This window comes from Chiloscyllium plagiosum, unplaced genomic scaffold (assembly GCF_037043375.1).
Source record: "Chiloscyllium plagiosum isolate Xiang-an unplaced genomic scaffold, Cpla_swu_hap1 HiC_scaffold_19, whole genome shotgun sequence".
In the NCBI taxonomy this organism is placed as follows: domain Eukaryota; kingdom Metazoa; phylum Chordata; class Chondrichthyes; order Orectolobiformes; family Hemiscylliidae; genus Chiloscyllium; species Chiloscyllium plagiosum.
The window spans coordinates 22,138,793-22,159,453 of NW_028270157.1; the positions used below are offsets into that span (position 1 = coordinate 22,138,793).

At 39.1% G+C, this 20,661-nt stretch overlaps 1 protein-coding gene across 1 annotated transcript in view; it reads right to left on the minus strand.

Moving 5' to 3' along the window:
- Positions 1–288: 288 nt before the first annotated feature.
- Positions 289–20,661, minus strand: part of LOC122559760 (tetraspanin-8-like) — a 33,707-nt gene continuing 13,334 nt past the window's right edge. The window contains exons 2-8 of the mRNA XM_043709741.2: positions 17,797–17,859; positions 15,857–15,982; positions 10,680–10,754; positions 10,473–10,568; positions 7,606–7,731; positions 1,253–1,336; positions 289–1,169 (exon numbers count right to left, since the gene is read on the minus strand). Coding sequence (XP_043565676.1) covers positions 1,116–1,169; positions 1,253–1,336; positions 7,606–7,731; positions 10,473–10,568; positions 10,680–10,754; positions 15,857–15,982; positions 17,797–17,859 — 624 coding nt within the window. The 3' untranslated portion in view covers positions 289–1,115. The remainder of the gene's footprint in view (positions 1,170–1,252; positions 1,337–7,605; positions 7,732–10,472; positions 10,569–10,679; positions 10,755–15,856; positions 15,983–17,796; positions 17,860–20,661) is intronic.

A 20,661-nucleotide genomic window follows, 5' to 3' on the forward strand; every position in this document is an offset into this window, starting at 1 on the left:
AACAGGCCCTTCGGCCCAACAAGTCCACACCGACCCGCCGAAGCGTAACCCACCCATACCCCTACATTTCCCCCTTACCTAACACTACGGGCAATTTAGCATGGCCAATTCACCTGACCTGCACATCTTTGTGACTGTGGGAGGAAACCGGAGCACCCGGAGGAAACCCACGCAGACACGGGGAGAACGTGCAAACTCCACACAGTCAGTCGCCTGAGGCGGGAATTGAACCCGGGTCTCTGGCGCTGCGAGGCAGCAGTGCTAACCACTGTGCCACCGTGCCGCATTTGTCCAGATTAAATTCCACATGCCATTTCTACGCCCAAGTATCTAACCTATCTATATACTGCCTAATCCTCTGGCAATCCTTCTCACTATCCGCAGCTCCCCAATCTTTGTGCCATCTGCAAACTTACTGACTAGGCCACCTATATTCACCTCCAACTCATTGACATATTACAAACACCAGGCATCCCAGCACTGATCCCTGCGAAACACCACTAGTCAGAGATTTCTGGTCAGAGAAGCATCCTTCCACCATTACTCTACTACTAAGTTACAGCCTCGTTCACAGCCCACATTTTGTTTTCTGTTTGATGCATGACAGTCTACCAAAGTGTTGGACCTCTTTCATGTTCCTGGCATAGACCATTCCACCCCTCCCTCACCCATTCTTCAAAGAGTCTCTCACCTTTTGATCAATTATTTCATAAGCAGTTTTTATCTGCTACAGTAAACTTTTATTTGACTCAAATACAGCTTCATCGCTGTGGAAGAATTCAACATTACAAGGAAATTGGTTTTTAAGAGCACACTAAACCTAAGGGCTGCAAGTTCTGTTCACTTCACAATCGCTCAGCATGCAAATAAGACAAAGTGAATGGCCTCACTTTCAACTGTAACGCCATTTTGCAAGATGGCAAGATGCATCTGTACATGCACATATAGTAAACCAACAGGATATAATGAGGAGCACAAATGGCTGAGTTACATTCTAGGTTTAAATCAAATTAATCAGAATTTCAAAACTACAATTTAAGCACAAGAATGAGTCATATGCCCAAGACAAAATATCTGTAATGAACTAATGCACTGACTGAAGAAAACTCTCGTTTTCACTTGTTCTTGATTTGGCAATACAGGATCATAGAGAAGGCCAATCCAAAGATCTAAAGAGAACACAGCAGAATTAATAACAGAAAATGGTCAATGTATCTACTGAAATGGGAAAGAATTCGTGACATTGTTTTACCTCAATCACTGCCAGTCCAAAGGCTATGCCAATTATTAAAATGAGGTTTGCTTTCAATATGTCATTAATGGCACTGATACAGGGCTAGAGTGGGGAAAGAAACAAAATTTTAAAAATGTTAAGTGTGTCCATAGTATTAGATTAGGTGAAAGCAACATTATGGATTGGCACATTAGTTATACGGAAAGCATTTCTACAATTTTCCACTGATCTCCTACTTCCCATTTCTAAGGCACTAACACTGATCTTCCACTGAAGCTTTGACAAAGGGGGGGGGAAAAAAGGTGGAACCTCACAGATAATCTCAGACGAGAGAAGATGGTGTGGGAAGGGGGAGGCGGAATACCTTCCTGTTGAATCATCATGGACCTCATGCAATGGAGGGACACCTTCTCATAGTTAGCTGCATCTTGCAGGTTTTATCCCCAGTTTTAGGCAAAATACTCTGTCAGTTAAGATTGATGCCTTAAATTATTACCTTATAAATGCATTTTCTCAGTAGCAGCACAAATTTTCATTCCTACTTTCAAATGGAGGAATCTAAGACTAAAAGCACTGCCTTAATTCCCTAGGCTTCTCATAATGCCTCACAGTCAATTTGTAACATTGCATACAAAGAGGACTGTTCACTCTTGCATGCTACACAACACTCTCCATCTCTATTTAGCCAAGAATGTGACAATAACACAATACACTGATTCCCACTCTGCTCTCTAAGTGCCTCATCCTGGAACTAGAGATTTGACACATTCAACCATTTTCAAGTTCTCTGGCTTTAATACTAGCCTTGGCTCAATGATAGCAGTCTCACTCCATAACTAGAAAGTCATTGGTTCAAGGACAAAAGGTTTATACAAATAATAGGCTGGTACTTCAATGCAGTTCTAGGTGGGAGAGGAGGATGCTGAGTTTTGTTTAATTTGTTAAACAGGAGAAGGTGAAGATGAGCTGCTTTGTGAATGCTGCATTCCTTGGGGTGCAAGTGCACCCATAGTGTTGTAAGGGAGGGGTTTTTTGACCTAGCAATGATGAAAGAGTGCAAATATTGTGTCATTTCAGGACATTGTGTGACTTCAAAGGGGATCTTGCACTTCCATGCATCTGTTGCTCCTATCTTCCTACATAATAGATATCACAGTTTTGAAAGGTGCTGGCAAAAGAACATTGGTGAGTTATTTTTGTGCTTTTCTAGTTGGCAAACACTGCTGCTATTGTGCAGAGAGGAAAGGGGAAGATAGATGTCAAATAAATAAGGTTGTTTCTCCTGGAGAGTGTTGAGCTTCTTGAGCACCATTGAAGCTGCACGCATCCAGGGAAGTGCAAATGAATATTGGGTGTGAAATGTCAGATGAAGCAAAGCCCATTATTTAAAGAATAGTTCTGTGAAAGGGAAGTCAGATTTGACAATTTTGCTAAAGCTTTTGAGGATGTAACATGCAGAGTTAATAAAAGGGACCCAGTAGATATAGAGGATTTGGGTTTCCTGAAGGCATTCGATAAGGTTCTGCATAAAAGATGATCAGATAAGACAGGTGCTCAGGGCATTGTGAGTAATGTATTAGCATGGAGTAATGTGTAGAGTGTTGGTCCCCGTATTTGAGAAAAGATACAATAACATTAGAGGCTGTATAAAAGATATACGCTACACTAATTCCTGGGATGGAGGGGCTGATGTATTGAAAACAGATAAATAGGTTAGGCTTTCACAAACCAAAATGATATAGCAGCATTTGAGGGCAGCTATTTGGATAATGATACCCAGAATACGACAGGAAGGGACAGGGTGTTAGAACATATAAAAACTGGGTCAAAGGGGAAAGAAACAATGAAAAGGAAAAAAATAATGACTCTTTACTTGAATGCTAATAGCATGTGGAACAATTGAAGTAAAACAGTGGTACAAATAGAGGTAAACGGGTATGATCTTGTAGCCATTAGATACCAGGAAATCAAAACTGGGAATGAAATATTCAGGGGTACATGACTTTTCAAAGGACCTCATTACACATCATCAGATCCAAAAAACTTGATCTTTGGATTCAGAACATATTGTTCTGGGAAAGGAAAAGAAGGGTAGTTGGGTAAGTTGCTAGTATGAGCTGGAATAAGAACAATAGCAAGAAATGATCTTGCATTAGAAAATGTAGAAGCCATATGGGTGGAGGTTAAGAAAGATCAAAAAGACAAGACAACACTGATAGGAGTAGTGTATAAGTCCCCAAACAGTAGTTATCCAGTACAGCAGAGAATAAATAAAGACATAATGAGGTCATGTAAAAAAAGTACACTAATCACGGATGACTTTAATTTTCATGCAGATTAATAAAGTCAGATTCACTGAGGCAGTGACAAGGAAAAATTCAGACTATATTTGGAACAATTTCCGAGAACAATATGTTCTGAATCCAGAGATCAAGTTATTTTGGATCCAATGATGTGTAATGAGGTAGGTTTAATAATTGACCTCAGAGTAAAAAGATCCCCTAGAAAACAGGGACCATGAGCATTCAGTTTGACAGTGAGAAACATGGGTCTGTAATAACTATGCTAAACTTAAAAAAGGGCAATTACAAATGAATGAGGGCAGAGCTAGCTTGAGTGGACTTCTGAAGGAGTTAAGTTGCAAAGGCAGTTGGGGAACAATGGCAGACATTTCGGAAAATATACAGGGATCACAAAAAACATATTCGAATGAGGAACATAGATTCTAGAAATGGTTAAGCTAACAATGATTAATCAGGGATGTTAAGGTTATTATCAAATTGAAGGAAAACAGAAAGTACAATGTGGGAAAGATCATTCTAAGTCAGAGGCTTGGGAAAGTTTTAAAAACCGAAAGATAATGAAAAGAAAATAAAGAGGGATAAGTGTTGAGGGTAAACTTGCAAATAGTGCAATTTGCAGACCTGCTAAAACCTGTTAAACTCTCAGTTTCCCACCATTATATACCATCTGCCAAGTTTTTACCCACTCACATATCCTGTCAATATTCCTCTGTGTCATCCTCACAACTGGTCTCTTTTGCAAACTTGCCATAAGCACATTCATGTCTCTTGTCCGAGTTATTGATTTATATTGTAAATAATTGTAACTCCAATACCAATTTCTGTGGCACTCCACAAGTTACAAGTTACAGCTTGTTGGCCTGAAAATGACCCTTCCTCTTTTCCCAACTATCTGCCTTCTGTTAATTCATCAAGCATCTACGCTAAAATATGACACCCGACGCTAAGCATCATTATGTGTAATACCTTATTGAACACCTTTTTGAAGTCCAAATGTATTACATCTTCTTGTTCCTCTTATCTATACTGCTTGTTACCTCCTCAAAAATTCTAATAAATCTTCCAGTAGAGTGGAAGACTTCTTATCTATTTCCTTCTGCTGTAGCCCATCAGAGTGTGGTGTGTCTCCCCTTTCTTGTATTCTAGCTTTTTGTGATTCATGCAAGTTCACCCAATGTGAGCAGTTACATATCCAACCCTTATACAACAGGGACAATACCACATTGACTGAGGCTTTTCCCTTTAATCTAGTCTGTGTTTTGCTTATATTCTTACTTCACTCATAGGCACAGGAAATGATGGGTTACAACATCAATACTCTGATGTCTTCAGTTGAAACAATGTGCTATCTGTAACCAAAGGATATCCAAAAGATTGGATAAAAGGAAGCCCAGAACTAGGGATCACAATCTACAAATAAGGAGCAGCGCTCCAAAAACTAGTGCTTCCAATTAGACCTGTTGGACTACAACCTGGTGTTGTATGATTTTTAATTTTGTACAAATAAGGGGTAAACCATTTAGAGATGAGGAGTAATATCTTCACCCAGTGAGTGAGGAGCCTGTAGAATTCACTACCACAGAAAGCAGCCGAGGTCAAAACATTGTATGCTTTCAAGAAGAGTTGGATGTAGCACTTGGGGTGAAGGGACAAAGGATAGGGGGGGACAAAGCAGAAATAGGCTCTTGAATTGGATAATCAGCCATGATCATAATGAAAGGTGAAGCTAAAAGACCCATTTCTGCTCCTTTTTTCAATGCTTGTATAACATGAGAGCTGTGCAACATTTTCCTTGCTCCACCTGAAGCTCTCTCATATGTGGGTTGACTGATCCACAATACCCTTAAGGTGGGAATTCCAGGATTTAGACTCAGCAACAGTGAAGGAACTGCAATACATTTCCAAGTCAGGATGCTGAGTTGTTTGGAGAACTCATAGGTGGTGGTGTTCCATTTGCTGCCCTTGCCCTTCTAGATGGAAGTGGTCAACAGTTCGAAAGGTGCTGTCTAAGGATCTTTGTTGAATTTCTGTATTTCATCTTGTAGATAGTACACACAGCTGCCACTGAGCATTGGTGATGGACGGAGTGGATACTTGTAGATCTGGAGTTAATCAAGTGGGTTGCTTTGTCCTGTATGGTGTCAAACTTCTGGCGTATCGTTCAGTCGCACTCATCCAAGCAAGTGGGGAGTATTCAATCACACTCCTGTCTAGCGCCTTGTAAATGGTGGACAGGCTTTGGGGAGTCAGATGGGGAGTTACTCGGCACTGTGTTCCTACTTTCTGACCTTTTCTTATAGCCACTGTTTATGTGGCGAGTCCAGTTGAGTTTCCAGTCAATGGTAACCCTCAGGGTGTTGATAATGGGAATTCAGTGATGGTAACGTCATTGAATTTTAAGGAGCAGTGGTCAGATTGTTTCTTATTAGAGGTTGTCATTGCCTGGCTATTCTGTGGTGGAAATGTTGCTTGCCACTTGTCAGCCCAAGCTTCATTATTGTCCAGATCTTATTGTATTTGAACCTGGACTGCTGCAGTATCTGAGGAGCCATGAATGGTGCTGAACATTGTGTGATCATTGTCGAACATCCCCACTTTTGATCTTATGCTGGAGGAATGGGCATTGATGAAACAGATAAAGATGATTGGGCCTAGGACTCTACCTTGAAGAACTCCTGCAGAGATGTCCTGGAGCTGAGATAACTGACTTCCAACAATAACAATCTTGCTATATGCCAAGTATGAGGATTTGTCCCCTGATACCCACTGATTCCAATTTTGCAAGGGCTTCTTGATGCCAAGGGCTGTCACTCTCACCTCACCTCTGGAATTCAGCTCTTTTGTCCATGTTTGAACCCATGATGTAATGAGGTCAGGAGCTGAGTGGCCCCTGGTAGAACCCAAACTGGGCATCACTGAGCTGGTTATTGCTGAGCAGGTGCTGCATGATAACATTGTTCCCCACACCTTCCATCAGTTTATTGACGATCGAGAGTAAAGGGAAGACCTTTTAGAATGGAGATAAGAAGAAACTTCTTCAGCCACACAGCAGCCAATCTACAAAATTTATTGTCACATAAGGCTGTAGAGGCTGAGTTATTGAGTATATTTAAGACGAAGATAGAGTTCTTGAGTATCAAGGGGATCAAGGGTTATGGGAAAAAAGTGGGAGAATACAGTTGACAAACCTATCAGCCATGATTGAATGGCGGAGCAGACTTTGATGGGCTGAATTGGTCTAATTTCTGCTTCCATGTCTTATGGTCTTTTAAACTGATGGGGCATTAATTGGCTGGGTTGGATGTGTCCTGCTGTTTGGATACAGGAGATATCTGGGCAATTTTCCACATTTTCAGGTATATGCCAGTGTTGTACCTGTATTGGAAGAGCTTGGCTAGGGGAGTTGCACATGTGGAGCACAAATCTTGAATACTATTGCTGGACTGCTGTTAGGGTCCATAACATTTGCAGTATCCAGTGCCTCTAACTGTTACTTGATATCATGTGGAATGAATCAAATTGGCTAAATACTGATATCTGCGATGCTGGGGCCACTGGAGAAGGCTGAGATGGATCATTCCAGCACTTCTAGCTGAAGATTGTTGCAAGAGTTTCAGCTTGATCATTTGCCCTGATGTGTTGGGCTTTTCCATCTTTGAGCATGGGGATATTTGTGCAGCCTCCTCCTTCTGTGAGTTATTTAATTGCCCACTGTTATTTATGACTGGATTTAGCAGGACTACAGTGCTTAGATTTGATCTATTGTTTGAGGGATTACTTAGCTCTGTCTATCACTTGCTGCTTAACAAACAAAATCAAAGAATAAGATCTGTTTATAAACAACCAATTGATATTCCATATATTTCTACGTAAGTCACCCATTCAAAGACATGGCATACAAAGGTAGTTACTGAAAGTTTGATGAGCACACTTATCTTAAGTTATTTAAAAATATGAATACCTATTTGAAATGTAATGTACAACAGAAATTTTGCAGTAGTTCAAGTTCAACACTAAAAGCTTGAAGCAAGTTTCTTTTATATCTGTCAATTTCACAATATAAAGTACCTGAGCCCAAACAGATTTTCCATTTTCTGTTATGACACACGCCTGCTTATCTTTACAGTTGCAGGATGGTGGAATAAATGCTTCTGTCCAGTCCTGATATCCATGCAGCAGACCACAACACTGTTTCTTATGCCAGGAAAGAAAGGTAAAACAGACAGCAAAGGTGCAATACATAATTCTTTAATTATAAGTCAAATACCTTAGCATTGAAGAAAAGCTCCACTTTTTTATTTTACATAACCTTTCTTTGTCTTTATAGATGTGATTTAGATGTAATACACATTTAAGCAACAGTTCCCATTAAAAGTTAATAAATGTGTTGAAGTCTCTGGTTCAAATCATGAGAAGTAGAATGTTTTGTCATCAGAAGGGTTGCAGGAGGGATTATTACAATTCTTAAGAGATAGTAAGATGAATTTTTGAAGCAGAGAATGATACATAGCTGTGAACAGAAAGCAAGTCAACAAGTTATGGCCTTTCTTGACTCTGTTCCTGTCCATTGTTTGATTCTATTAAACCAGGAAACAACTGAGTTTCTAATCAGAAAGCTAAATCTAAATTTTAAAAATTAAGAACTAAGAGAGCATATTATCACTGACAAGTTGACCCACTCAGGTACTTTCAATGCTCCAGAGGCTACCCTCAAAATTTGCTGAACTAGAATCTCATTTCAAAAACTGACTTGGCCTCAAGGGACACAGTGATGTAGTGGTAATGTTGTTGGACTGGTATCCTCAGGTTCAGGCTAAAGTTCAAGGTGCAAATCCTACTAGCTATTGGAATTAATAAATAAATCTGCAATTGAAAACTAGTCTCAGTAATGGAGGCCATGGAACTATCACTAATAGACATAGAAGCCACTTTTTTTTTGCTAACTCACAGGGATGAGAACATCACTGGCTAGATTAGTATTTATTGCCCATCCCAGAGGGTAGTTAAGAGTCACCACGTTGCTTTGGGTCTGGAGTTAAATGTATCTGGAAGGAAATCTACTGTCCTTACCTGATCCAGCTTATACCTGACTCGAGATCCAGAGACATGTGGCTGCCTGCCCCTTAACTATCTTTTGAAATAGTCTAGTCAAGTGCAACCAAGGCTTCTTCGTTAAGTCACTTTTAAAACTTGGCTGAATAAGTATGGCCATCAGGTGGTTATTACGTACCAATGAGACGCTATGGATTACAGCGAGTGCAGTATAACTGTGCCAAATGGGACTTCTTGGAAGACAAAGAAAAGCACAATTCAATCTTACTGTGAGACTTAATTGCTGGTTGTTCTGCAGACTAGTCTATCTTCTCCAGGGTTCTTCTGGCATTTTTAAAAACAAAAACAATGTGTGGAAATAAGAAGAAGTGTCAATAGAAATCTAATAACTATTAGTGACGGATTTCAAAGACAGGAAATCTTCCTTGCAAAGGAGTGGTAGGACCATACTGACCCTGCAGGTACATCCACTGCTGTCCACTATCATGTAATTTGGCTCAGATTTGGCAACCCACAAGTGGGAAGTACAAAGACATATGTCTCATATAAAATAATTGAATGGCAGAGAAGTGTAACACACTCCTGGTTCCAACTTCGGGGGCTCTAGCCGAGATTAATATCATTTAGCTATAAAGTTCTTATATTGTGCATGCAAAATTATTATTTATTCCCAATGCAATGTGGAATCTTGCCAATTTTTGATCATAGACAGGCACTTCAGTCATTAATAGGATCATACTTAGTAAGGCAGTTATACTATTTTTGCACTGATGTAAAGTCATAACTTTAAACTGAAGCCCACTCAATGAATGGCTGGAATTTGTGCTGGTGGTCTGAAAAAGCTTTGGAATGCTTTACAATGTTAAAGCCCATTTATATAGCAAGTTATTGTTGCAACCTTGACACGAATTATTGTACATAATTTATTGCTCAGAGGGCAGTTAAGAGTCAACTACACTACAGTGGGTCTGAAGTCACATATAAATCAGACCAGGTAAGGATAGCAGTTTCCTTCTCTAAAGGGCATCAGTCCAGCAGTTGGGTTTTTCAAATGATTGACAAGAGTCTCATGGCCCATTATTAGACACTTAATTGCAGATATTTGTTGAATCCATTTGCCAACACAGGAATTCTGAGGAATTGAACTCTCAGAACATTCCCAGAAAGGCAATGCACTCACCCAGTCTTGATAATAAGACTGCAGCACAATAGGAAGCACTTTATTTGGGATATCTACAGGGCAACCTCGATTATCTGAACATCGATTATCTGAATTTCAGATTATCCAAACAAGATCTCAAGGTCCCGATGCTTGAGTAAACTGTACAGGTACAAGATCCTTTATCCGAAATGCTCAGGATCAGCTGTTTTTCAGAATTTTTCGGTTTTCAGAATGTGACAATTTAATGGTGAAATTTCTAAAAATCTTACCGGAGAAGTAGACTTCTAACTAAGAACATGCTTGGCCATGTCCCCCCCACGTCGCATCTGAGTGACATACATCGCATGTGTGTCGACTTGGGGGCATTCACAGAGAAAGCTCAGGCCTGTCAGTGATTGGCCACGCCCTCAATGTTGCAGAGTGACACACATCGAGTGGGTGTCGACTTGGGTTAACTGCTTGCTTGCTTGTCAAACAACCTTGTTAATGAGAAAAATAACTTCACAGAAAAACCTTCGGATTTTGGAGCTTTTCGGTTTTTGGATGTTCAGATAAAGGATCTTATACCTGTATTATCCAAATATTCAATTATCTGAACAAAACACTCCCTGCCAGGACTTTTCAGAATATCGAGGTTGCCCTGTACATAAGCATTTCTCTGTATTATTGTCTTGAATGGAAGAGCATTGGAGTATTGATATAAACTTAGGATCAGACTTACCTCCTCCTGGAAATCTTCGACCTCTTTCCTAAATTTTTCTTCTTGCTTATTTAATGGGATAAGTTCAGAATATGTTTCATTTAATATTGATGCAATCTTGAATAAACAAAGAGTGTTTGTTTCAGCACTAACGTATTCTGGATCAAACTAGAAATTATTTCAATTACCATGTTTATGAATGAAATGCAAACATATGGAAAGGATTACCTTAGATTTATAAACAACACCTAGAATACCTGCAGTTATTTGAAAAGTCAGAATAAGAAGCAGTCCGATGAAGAACTGTGAAACAAGAGAAAGATAACAAAATGAAGAATGTATGACAGCGGATAATTATGTCCAAAGACTTAGACACATTCAGCCATTATGTTAAATTGCGTCTTCATTTATCCACTGTGCATAAATCTTTGTTGCCATTATCTCCACTAAGAATAACTCTATATCGTGCTTTTTTGATCTTTGCTGAATTTCTGACCATCTTTTCTGCCAATTGGATGCAAATGTCAAGGAGACTATGATTTGTTCAATTATTTTGTGAAATATGGGGCTTATGTTTTCAATCTGCATCTTATACCACATTTGCTCCACTTTATTGGATTTGCCCATCATAGATTGTTGTAGATGTTAAAAAATGTAAGAAATAGGGAGCAAAGAGAAGAAAGTTCCAGCCTAAGTGAGGAAAGGGACCATCTTTAAGGGCAAGAAACTTTGCTACCAGTGAGAAAGCCTCCTGAAACAAATCCCAAATGGACATTCAAGAAGTAGTTCACTGGACTCGAGACATTAGTTCTGTTTCTCTCTCTACTGATGCTGCCAGACCTGCTGTGTGGAAAGGTGGTCAGTTTGAATGGTCAAAACCCTGACCCACCTCTCTTCCCCCCCAATCCACATCCCTAATCCATGGTGGCAGGTCAAGGTCCTCAAGTGGTTCATTAATCAACCCCACTTAATGTCTTTGGTGGTGAAGTTGTTGCTGAGGTGGTGAGAAGGAGGTGGGTATCTCTTGGTGCCAATCTGATTATTTTCCTTCCTGCCACTTCCAAGGAAGGGAAAATCTGAGTTGAGAATCAAGAGCAAACAAAAGACTTAAAATATTGATTAAAAATAAAACTTCATATTTACCACAAAATAGTAACAGTGTTGACATCTACCACATCCAGTGTTTTGCAGTGGAAGTTAAAACAATATCATAAGTATGACAAACTTAACAAAATTGTTTTTGTGACTTAGCTACATGGCTACACAGAATAGAGTTCTGACATATTGCAAGTAATGACTTTTTGCTAGACCTGCCTTAGGGCAATGCAAGCTAACATCACCATTATACAGTTGGCTTCATGCCATTCTTTATTTTAGAGGAAAGCTTTGTATGGAATGAGGACCATGAATAGGAGAGATAATAATGGAAAATAAGCAGATGGCTGAGGAATAGAATCGTTTTTGTCTGCATCAGCCTTCACTGTACAGGATACAACTAACATCCCTGAAATAGCTTTCAAGCAGGAAATGGAAGGGGAGGAGAAACATTAGAACCACCAGGGAGGTGGCACTGAGCAAACTGTTGAAACTGTTGGCTGACAAGTTCATGGATCCGATGCATTTTTTTCGAGGATCCTAAAAGAAGTAACTATGAAATGGTTGATATTTTCTAAAATTCCCTAAATTTGGGGAGGCTTCCATTAAAATAGAAATGTAACTACTTTACTTAAAAAGGAAAACAGAAAGTAGGACACAAAAGGCCAATTATCTTAACAACTGGCACCAGGAAAATCTTGGAAGCTATTAACGACATTACATCAGAGTCCTTAGAAAAATTCAACGTAATCTGGCAGAGTCAACATGGTCTTGTGTAAAAGAAACCATGTTTAACTGGCTTGCTAGAGTTCTTTGAAGAAGTAATATGTGCCATAGATAAAAGGAAACTGGTGGAAGTAGTGCACTTAGATTTTCTGAAGGCAGTTGGTAAGATACTACATCAATTACAGAAATACAAGCTCATATTGCTGAGAATAATATATTGGCATGAATAGATGATTGGCTAGCTAACAGGGGGAAGAAGGGAGACCTTAATGTTTCTTTTTATAGTTGGCGTGATGAAACAAGTGGTGTGCCAAAGGAACAGTATCAGGGTCTCAAATGTTTACAAGTTACATAAATGAATTGGATGAAGCGATTGAAGGTGTGGTAACTGAATTTGTTGATAACACAAGGATATGGAGGAAAATGAGTTGTGAAGAGGACATACCTATCCTTTGCCCATTCTGATTGGGGCTAGATGTTCGCAGGTAAAGGGATGGCTGGAAAATGGGAAGCCTTCAGAAATGGGATAACGGGAGTCCAGAGACCGTATATTCCAGTTAGGGTGAAAGGAAAGGCTGGTAGGTGTAGGGAATGCTGGATGACTAGAGAAATTGAAGGTTTCGTTAAGAAAATGAAGGAAGCATATGTCAGCTATAGACAGCATAGATCAAGTGAATCCTTGGAAGAGTATAAAGGCAGTAGGAGTATACTTAAGAGGGAAATCAGGAGGGCAAAAAGGGGATATGTGAGATAGCTTTGGCAAATAGAGAAAGAGAATCTGAAGGGTTTTTTATAAATACAGTAAGGACAAAAGGGTAACAAGGGAGAGAATACGGCCTCTCAAAGATCAGCAAGGCGGTCTTTGTGTGGAGCCGCAGGGGATGGGGGAGATACTAAATGAGTATTTTGTATCAGTGTTTACTGTGGAAAAGGTTATGGAAGATATAGAATGTAAGGAAATAGATGGTGACATCTTGAAAAATGCCCATATTATAGAGGAGGACTGGATATCTTGAAACGCATAAATACGGGACCTAATCAGGTGCACCCTGGAACTCTGTGGGGAGTTAGGGAAGTGATTGCTGGGCCCCTTGCTGAGATATTTGTATCATCGATAGTCACAGGTGAGGTGCCAGAAGACTGGAGGTTGACTTAAGTGGTGCCACTATTTAAGAAAAGGTGGTAAGGACAAGCCAGGGAACAATAGACCGGTGAGTCTGATGTCGGTGGTGGGCATGTTGTTGGAGGGAATCCTGAGGGACAGGATGTACATATACGGGGAATCCCGATTATCCGAATACTAATTATCCGAAAATCAAATTATCCGAAGGAGATCTTGAGGTCGATAGAAACATTACATCAGAGACTTGTTTCCAACAGTGATCGCGTCTTTTGTTTACAGTGATTAAACAGGCACCATCTCCAAATGACTGACTTCCCGCCCTCTCTCTCTCCCCACACATTCCCTGGAGTTCTATAGAGGGGCATACCCTAATACACATCCCACCGTCATCCCAGGAATAATCTCTCCAACATTGTCCTGTGCAGGGCAAACGTGGAACTTGTTAAAAAGTTGCAGTAAAAAGTTGTGTGTGTGGCTGTGGCTGTAGCTTAATGCTAAGGTTCTAGGGAGTGTTGCTGAACAAAGAGACCTTGGAGTGCAGGTGTTTAGCCCCTTGAAAGTAGAATCACAGGATAGTGAAGGTGGCATTTGGCATGCTTTCATTTATTGGTCAGAGTATTGAGTATAGGAGTTGGGAGGCCATGTTGCAGCTGTACAGGACATTGGTTAGGTCACTTTTGGAATATTGCATGCAATTTTGTCCTCCTTCCTATCAGAAAGAAGTCATGAAACTTGAAAGGGTTCAGAAAAGATTAACAAGGATGTTGCCAGGGTTGGAGGATTTGAGCTATAGGGAGAGGTTGACAAGGCTGGGGCTGTTTTCCCTGGAGGGTTGAAGGCTGAGGGGTGACCTCATACAGGTTTATAAAATCATGAGGGGCATGGATAGGGTAAATAGACAAGGTCTTTTCCCTGGGGTGAGGGAGTCCAGAACTAGAGGGCATAGGTTAAGGGTGAGAGGGGAAAGATATAAAAGAGTACTGAGGGGCAACTTTTTCACACAGAGCGTGGTACATGTGTGGAATGGGCTGGCAGAGGAAGTGGTGGAGGCTGGTACAATTGCAACATTTAAAAGGAAACTGGATGGGTATATGAATAGGAAAGGTTTGGAGGGATATGGGCTGGGTGCTGGTAGGTGGGACTAGATTGGGGTGGGATATCTGGTCGGCATGGACAAGTTGGACTGAAGGGTCTGTTTCCATGCTGTACATCTCTATGACTGAATAGAGTTATGTAGATTTCGCAAATACACTGTAACATGTAAAATGTGAAATTTTCATTTTGACAGCAAGAGTTAAAAAAAAGCACATTATCCTAGATGGTATATGCACAGGCAAGTGAATAGTCAGATGCACGAGTCACCAAAGGTTTGTATGTAGGCACAGCAAGTAATTATGGAAGTTAACACTTATTGTGAGGGCGATTAAATTAAACTACATCAAGGGTTAGCGAGTTTTGAGAAGATTTGTAGGGTATTGTTGATAGCAGTTCAGAGAAGATTTTCCAGATTAATACCTGAAATTAGTGGATTGAAATGGCATGCAGTTAGAAGAGTGAGAAGTGAGCTCCTGAAGAGTCCTGACTGGGTGCATGTTAAGAGGATGGCTCATCTTGAGGGAGAATATGGAATGACATGTCATTGTTTAAAAATAAGAGTTTGCCCATTTAAGACAAAGTTCAGAAGAAATTTTCTTGGAGGGTGGTGAAACTTTGGAATTCTTTTGCTGTAAAGGCACTGGAAATAGTGTTTTTGAATATTTTCAAGGTATTATAAAGCAAGGCAATGCAAGGTCAAATTGGAAGAAGGCAGCAACATGGAGTCATCAAATCAGTCATGATCTTATTGAAAGGTAAAACAGGCTTGAGGACCAAATGGTGATCTTCTGCTGCAAATTCACATGTTTATGTGTATACTTGAGTACTTACATATAACTCTACTCACTGGCACAGTGTTGATAAAGACTGTGAAGGTATGGTCACCGAATTTGTTGATAGCATAACAATTGTTATGTTATCAATATCCCCAATTCTATCTGCTGTCTCAACATTTTCAAAGTTAAGAAAGATAGTTTTGCTGTGGCCTTTCAGTTACTGGATCTTAAAAGTTGCCCTTCCATTTTGGTACAAAGTCTGGACTTTATCATGCAAAAAATCAACAAGGTCATTCAGAATCATGAAACCACTGTGCAAAGTTGTTGGTACAAAGCACAGTGCCAAAGAAAACAAGGATGTATTGCAAATTAAAACCTTTAAAAAAGAAAAATAATCTCTTCCATCAGTGATGAAAATCGACAATGGGCAGCTTTGGGTGATGGCATATAAAATATTGAATCGGCTGCCCATTACACAAGCTCTCCCTGAATTTCATTTCCATTGATGATCAGATTTATATCACAGTCGCCATGAAATTTACCTCTTGACATCTTACAAATATAATTAGCAATCAAAGACAAATACATACCAAAATTAACATGCATTTGCTTTCTTTAATAGCTCCACAACAACCAAGAAATCCAAGCACCATAATGATAGACCCAACAGTAATCAGAAGATTTATAGCAGGGTAAAATTCTTCCATATCTACCATCTGCAGTGAAAAGGAGATGATACATTAAAATAACACTTTAATTACAGTTTAATTTAAAAGTATACTTTGCCAAGGTTTGCATTTTTTAAATTTATTATAAATTGTTTTGAAAGTTTACAATATTGGAAGATGTGTGGTACATTAAGCAAAGCAATTTGTAATTTATTAGAAACCCAAATCCCCACCAATTGGTTTGTCTGCGGATTCAGAGACATTTGCAAACCTCTGGAACTTTATTCTAACCATTTAATTCATTTTGGGCTCATCAATGCTCTATCCACTCAGCCCTACAATATTTTTTCTCCCCGCATTTCTAACCTCCCCCAGGGTAGCAAGTTCTAATTATAGAGTCATAATCATAGAGATGTATAGCACAGAAACAGAACCTTCAGTCCAACTCATCCATGCCAACCAGATATCCCAACCTAATCTAGTTCCCATGTGCCAGCACTTGACCCATATCTCTCTAAACTCATCCTATTCACATACCCATCCAGATGCCTTTTAAATGTTGTAAATTGTACCAGCTACCACCACTTCCTCTGGCAGCTCATTCCATACACGCACCACCCTCTGCATGAAAAAGTTGTCTCTTAGGTCCCTATTAAATCTTTCTCCTCTCACCCTAAACCTATGCCCTCTAGTTCTGGACTCCCCCACCCCAGGGAAAAGACCTTGTCTACTTATCCTATCCATGCCCCTCATGATATTATAAACCTCTACAAAGTCACCTCCCAGCCTCCGACACTCCAGGGCAAACAGCCCCAGCCTATTTAGCCTTTTCCTACAGCTCAAGCCCTCCAACCCTGGCAATATCTTGTAAATCCTTTATGAACCCTTGTAAGTTTCACAACATCCTTCCGTTAGGAACAAGACTAGAACTGCAAGCAATATTCTACATGTGGCCTAACCAACGTCCTGTACAGCCACAACATGACACCCCCGCCCCCCCCCCCAACTCCTATACTCAATGCTCTGACCACTAAAGGAAAGCATACCAAACGCCTTCCTCAATATCATCTCTAGCTGAGACTCCACTTTCAAGGAACTATGAACCTGCACTCCAAGGTCTCTTTGACAACACTCCCCAGGACCTTACCATTAAGTGTATAAGTTTAGCTCTGATTTGCTTTTCCAAAATGCAGCACCTCACATTTATCTAAATTAAACCCCATCTTCCACTCCTCAGCTGCATAAAAAAGTTCTTCACATCCTTCAAAAGACACATCATTATCCTAACAATACCTACTCCCTTATTCCCAATCATTGCGCATCCACATCTTTTGTTAAAAGTAAAATCTTCCTTTCCCAGCCATTGGATCATCAGTTAATGGCAGTTCTATCTAAACGTGTCAATCAATCTTATATGCCTCAATAAAATCTCCTCTCAATCATCTTTGTACCAAGGAGGATAATCTGGATTGATGCTTAAACACAATATTGAAGGGCAGAAATGCATTTTAAAAATATAATTAATACATAAAAGATTATGGGGCACTATTTCGAGAAATAGCATGGGTGACCTCCCTGGGATCCTACCCAATAGTTATCCCTCAAACCAACCTTACTAAAACAGCTTATCTGATTATTGTTCATATGATTTTAATGTATACATTTTTGCTGCTCTCTTTCCTACATTGTAACAATGACTACATCCCAAACAAAGAAGCTCTTTATTGACTAGAATGTGCCTCAAGCCACTGGGGGAGGTTGAGAAAACAGCCCCATTAAAGCAAATCCCTTTTTTTTTAATAGAAAGTCGATTGTAACTCCTTTATATTGGAAACACTTCTGAAAACAACAGTCATTGTTACCTTCTTCACCTCTTTACTCACACGAAGCCATACTGCCACTCCAAGTATGATTGAACCACACATCTGAAAGCCAAAAAGATTTAAGGTTTTAAAAATACTTGCTTAAACAAGAAAAATGTTCCAGCTAGTTCAGTATAAGTGACCATTCCCCATCCCCAAAAGAAAATGGAACAATATAGCCAACATTGTTATCTCACATAAAATCAAAAGGAAAAATAAAAATGAAACATGCTGAAGAGCATCTACGGAGTGAAAAACAGAGATAATGTTTTGGGTCTGTTATAACTCTTCTTCAGAATATCACGTGTGACAGAGAATAAATGATGGATAATACACCTGTATAATGATGGGATTATAACTGTATGGAATTTTACAGCATGGATGCAAAACAATCAGGCCATTTGAAATCACCCACCATTCCCATGCCTTTTTGCCTATCTTTTCAATGTTCTTTGTTCCATAGTGGATCTAAATTACTTAAATATTATATGGCTGGGAGAGAAAAAAATTTAAGATATGTTAAGATCTGCTAATGACTTGAGTTGCCTTTGCATTCTGCAATATTTAGTTGTGTTACAATCTACAAAGCATGAAAAATAGACAATAGATCTATTCAAACATTGAGCCTAATCATAATCTTTATTTTTAGATGATAGATAATTCATGAACCAAAGAACTAGCTATCATGAACGTTAAGGAATTACTGATACAGAAGAATCAATGTTGCACACAGCACATTACCAAAACATGAACGCTATTTGCCAGAATTATTTTAAAGTATTATGATATTATTGTTTTAAAGTATTATTTATTTCAAATAAATGTGCATTAAAATGTGTTAATCTTCTTTTTCATGGATTAATTTTGTGCAAAGTAAACCAGCAATACTTAAATCTTTGACATTGTACAAACTGAAAAGCAATTATGCTAAATGAACCTGAAAAGCGGGAAGCCAGCAGTTATTGAAAGTCTGAGGGAGCAGTATGATTTATTAGAAAAGAAAGCTCATATATTGAAATATAAGTAAGTTACCAATACTCTTGGTTGCATTGTGTAGATGATTGCTCAAAAATGACAGTTATAAGACCTAGCTTAAAGGTTTCCAGGTAGGAATAGTCCCTGGACCTCCTATTTAAAAGGAGGTGATTTCCCAAACTTAGAATTTTAAATGTTTAGATTGTTGAAGAGAATGGTCCCTATTGTCTAAACATTTACACTATATTCAGTTCCATATTGATGCTCCAATGTATTTCCTATTCTCAGTTTCTCCAATGAATTTTAGAAATAGAAATTATAATGCATCAAGAAGCTTTCATTGCCAAATATTAAATGTTGTCCCTTGCTTATCATTATGGTATTCAAAAAAATAAATTATTACTGGTAGTTAAGTATTCCATATTTTAACAACAATTTCAGAATTTTTAAAATAAACACTTCCCTGTAAAGGTTGAGATAATTAACCCTTCAATTTCCTAGCAGTGGACATTTCTTATTGTCAATACCTGAATAAAAGCAGTTTCTAAGACTAAATCTTTAGCTAAATATTACAGGAACAACTTCCACACAAATGAAAATCTATCCTCTCCAATCATCTTGCTATCACGGAGATGCCAGGTAGGAGACTGTTCCTACCAAGCCCATTCCTACAAGTGGTTCAAAAAGAAACAAAAAAAACTTTGTATTACTGAAATTTTACTAATAATAACAAAACCACCTCAATGGAAACAGACATTAGTGTACATTAATAAAAAATGTAATATATACCAATGTATACAATTTCATTTTTTCTCACAGTACTGAAGTGAATATGTATTAAAAATTCACTCTCCTCATCATGTCAGGTTTCAATTTTATTCTGAATTTGCATAACATTGATCAACAACATCAATTTCAATCATCTCATTGGCCACATCATTCCACAAATAGCCATCTTCTGTATTGTCAAGTGCATTGGAAAATCTACATTTGAATTATTTGACGATAATTCCCAAACTGACTTCATTCCAGGTCTTTACAACCCACTCACAAGAGACTACTAAAGTCAGAGTCCACATGCTGCCTCACTTGATGATAGTCTTCTCTCCTCCAAACATCCAGTCATGGAGTCAGGGAGATGTACAGCACGGAAACAGACCCTTTAGTCCAACTTGTTCATGCCAACCAGATAACCTGAATTAATCTAGTCCCATTTGCCAACTCTTGGCCCATATCCCTCTAAACACTTCCTATTCATATACACATCCAGTTGCCTTTTAAATGTTGTAATTGTACTAGCCTCTACCACTTCCTCTAGCCATTCATTCCATACATACACCACCCTCTGTGAAAAAGTTGCTCCTTAGGTTCATTATAATTTTTTCCCCTCTCACGCTAAACCTATGCCCTCTAGTTCTAGATTTTCCCAATGAAAATACCTTCGATTTTACTCTATCCATGCTCCTCGTGATTTTATAAACCTTTATAAGGTCAACCCTCAGCCTCCGATGTTCCAGGGAAAACAGCCCCAGCCTATTCAGCCTCTACCTATAGCTCAAATCTTCCAATCCTAGCAAATTCCTTGTAAATCTTTCTGAAACCTTTCAAGTTTTACAACATCCTTCTGATAGGAGGGAGACCAGATTTGCACACAGTACCAAAAGTGGCCTAATCAATGTCCTGTACAGCTGCAACATGACATCCCAACTCATACTCAATGCTCAAACCAAAGTCCACATAGATCACGTGCACCGCTCTGCCCTCATGAATCCTCTTCATTACTTCTTAAAAAAAACTCGATCGTGTTAGTGAGACATAATTTCCCATGTTGACTACCCCTAATCTGTCCTTGCCTTTCCAAATACATTTAAATCTTGTCCCTCTGGATTC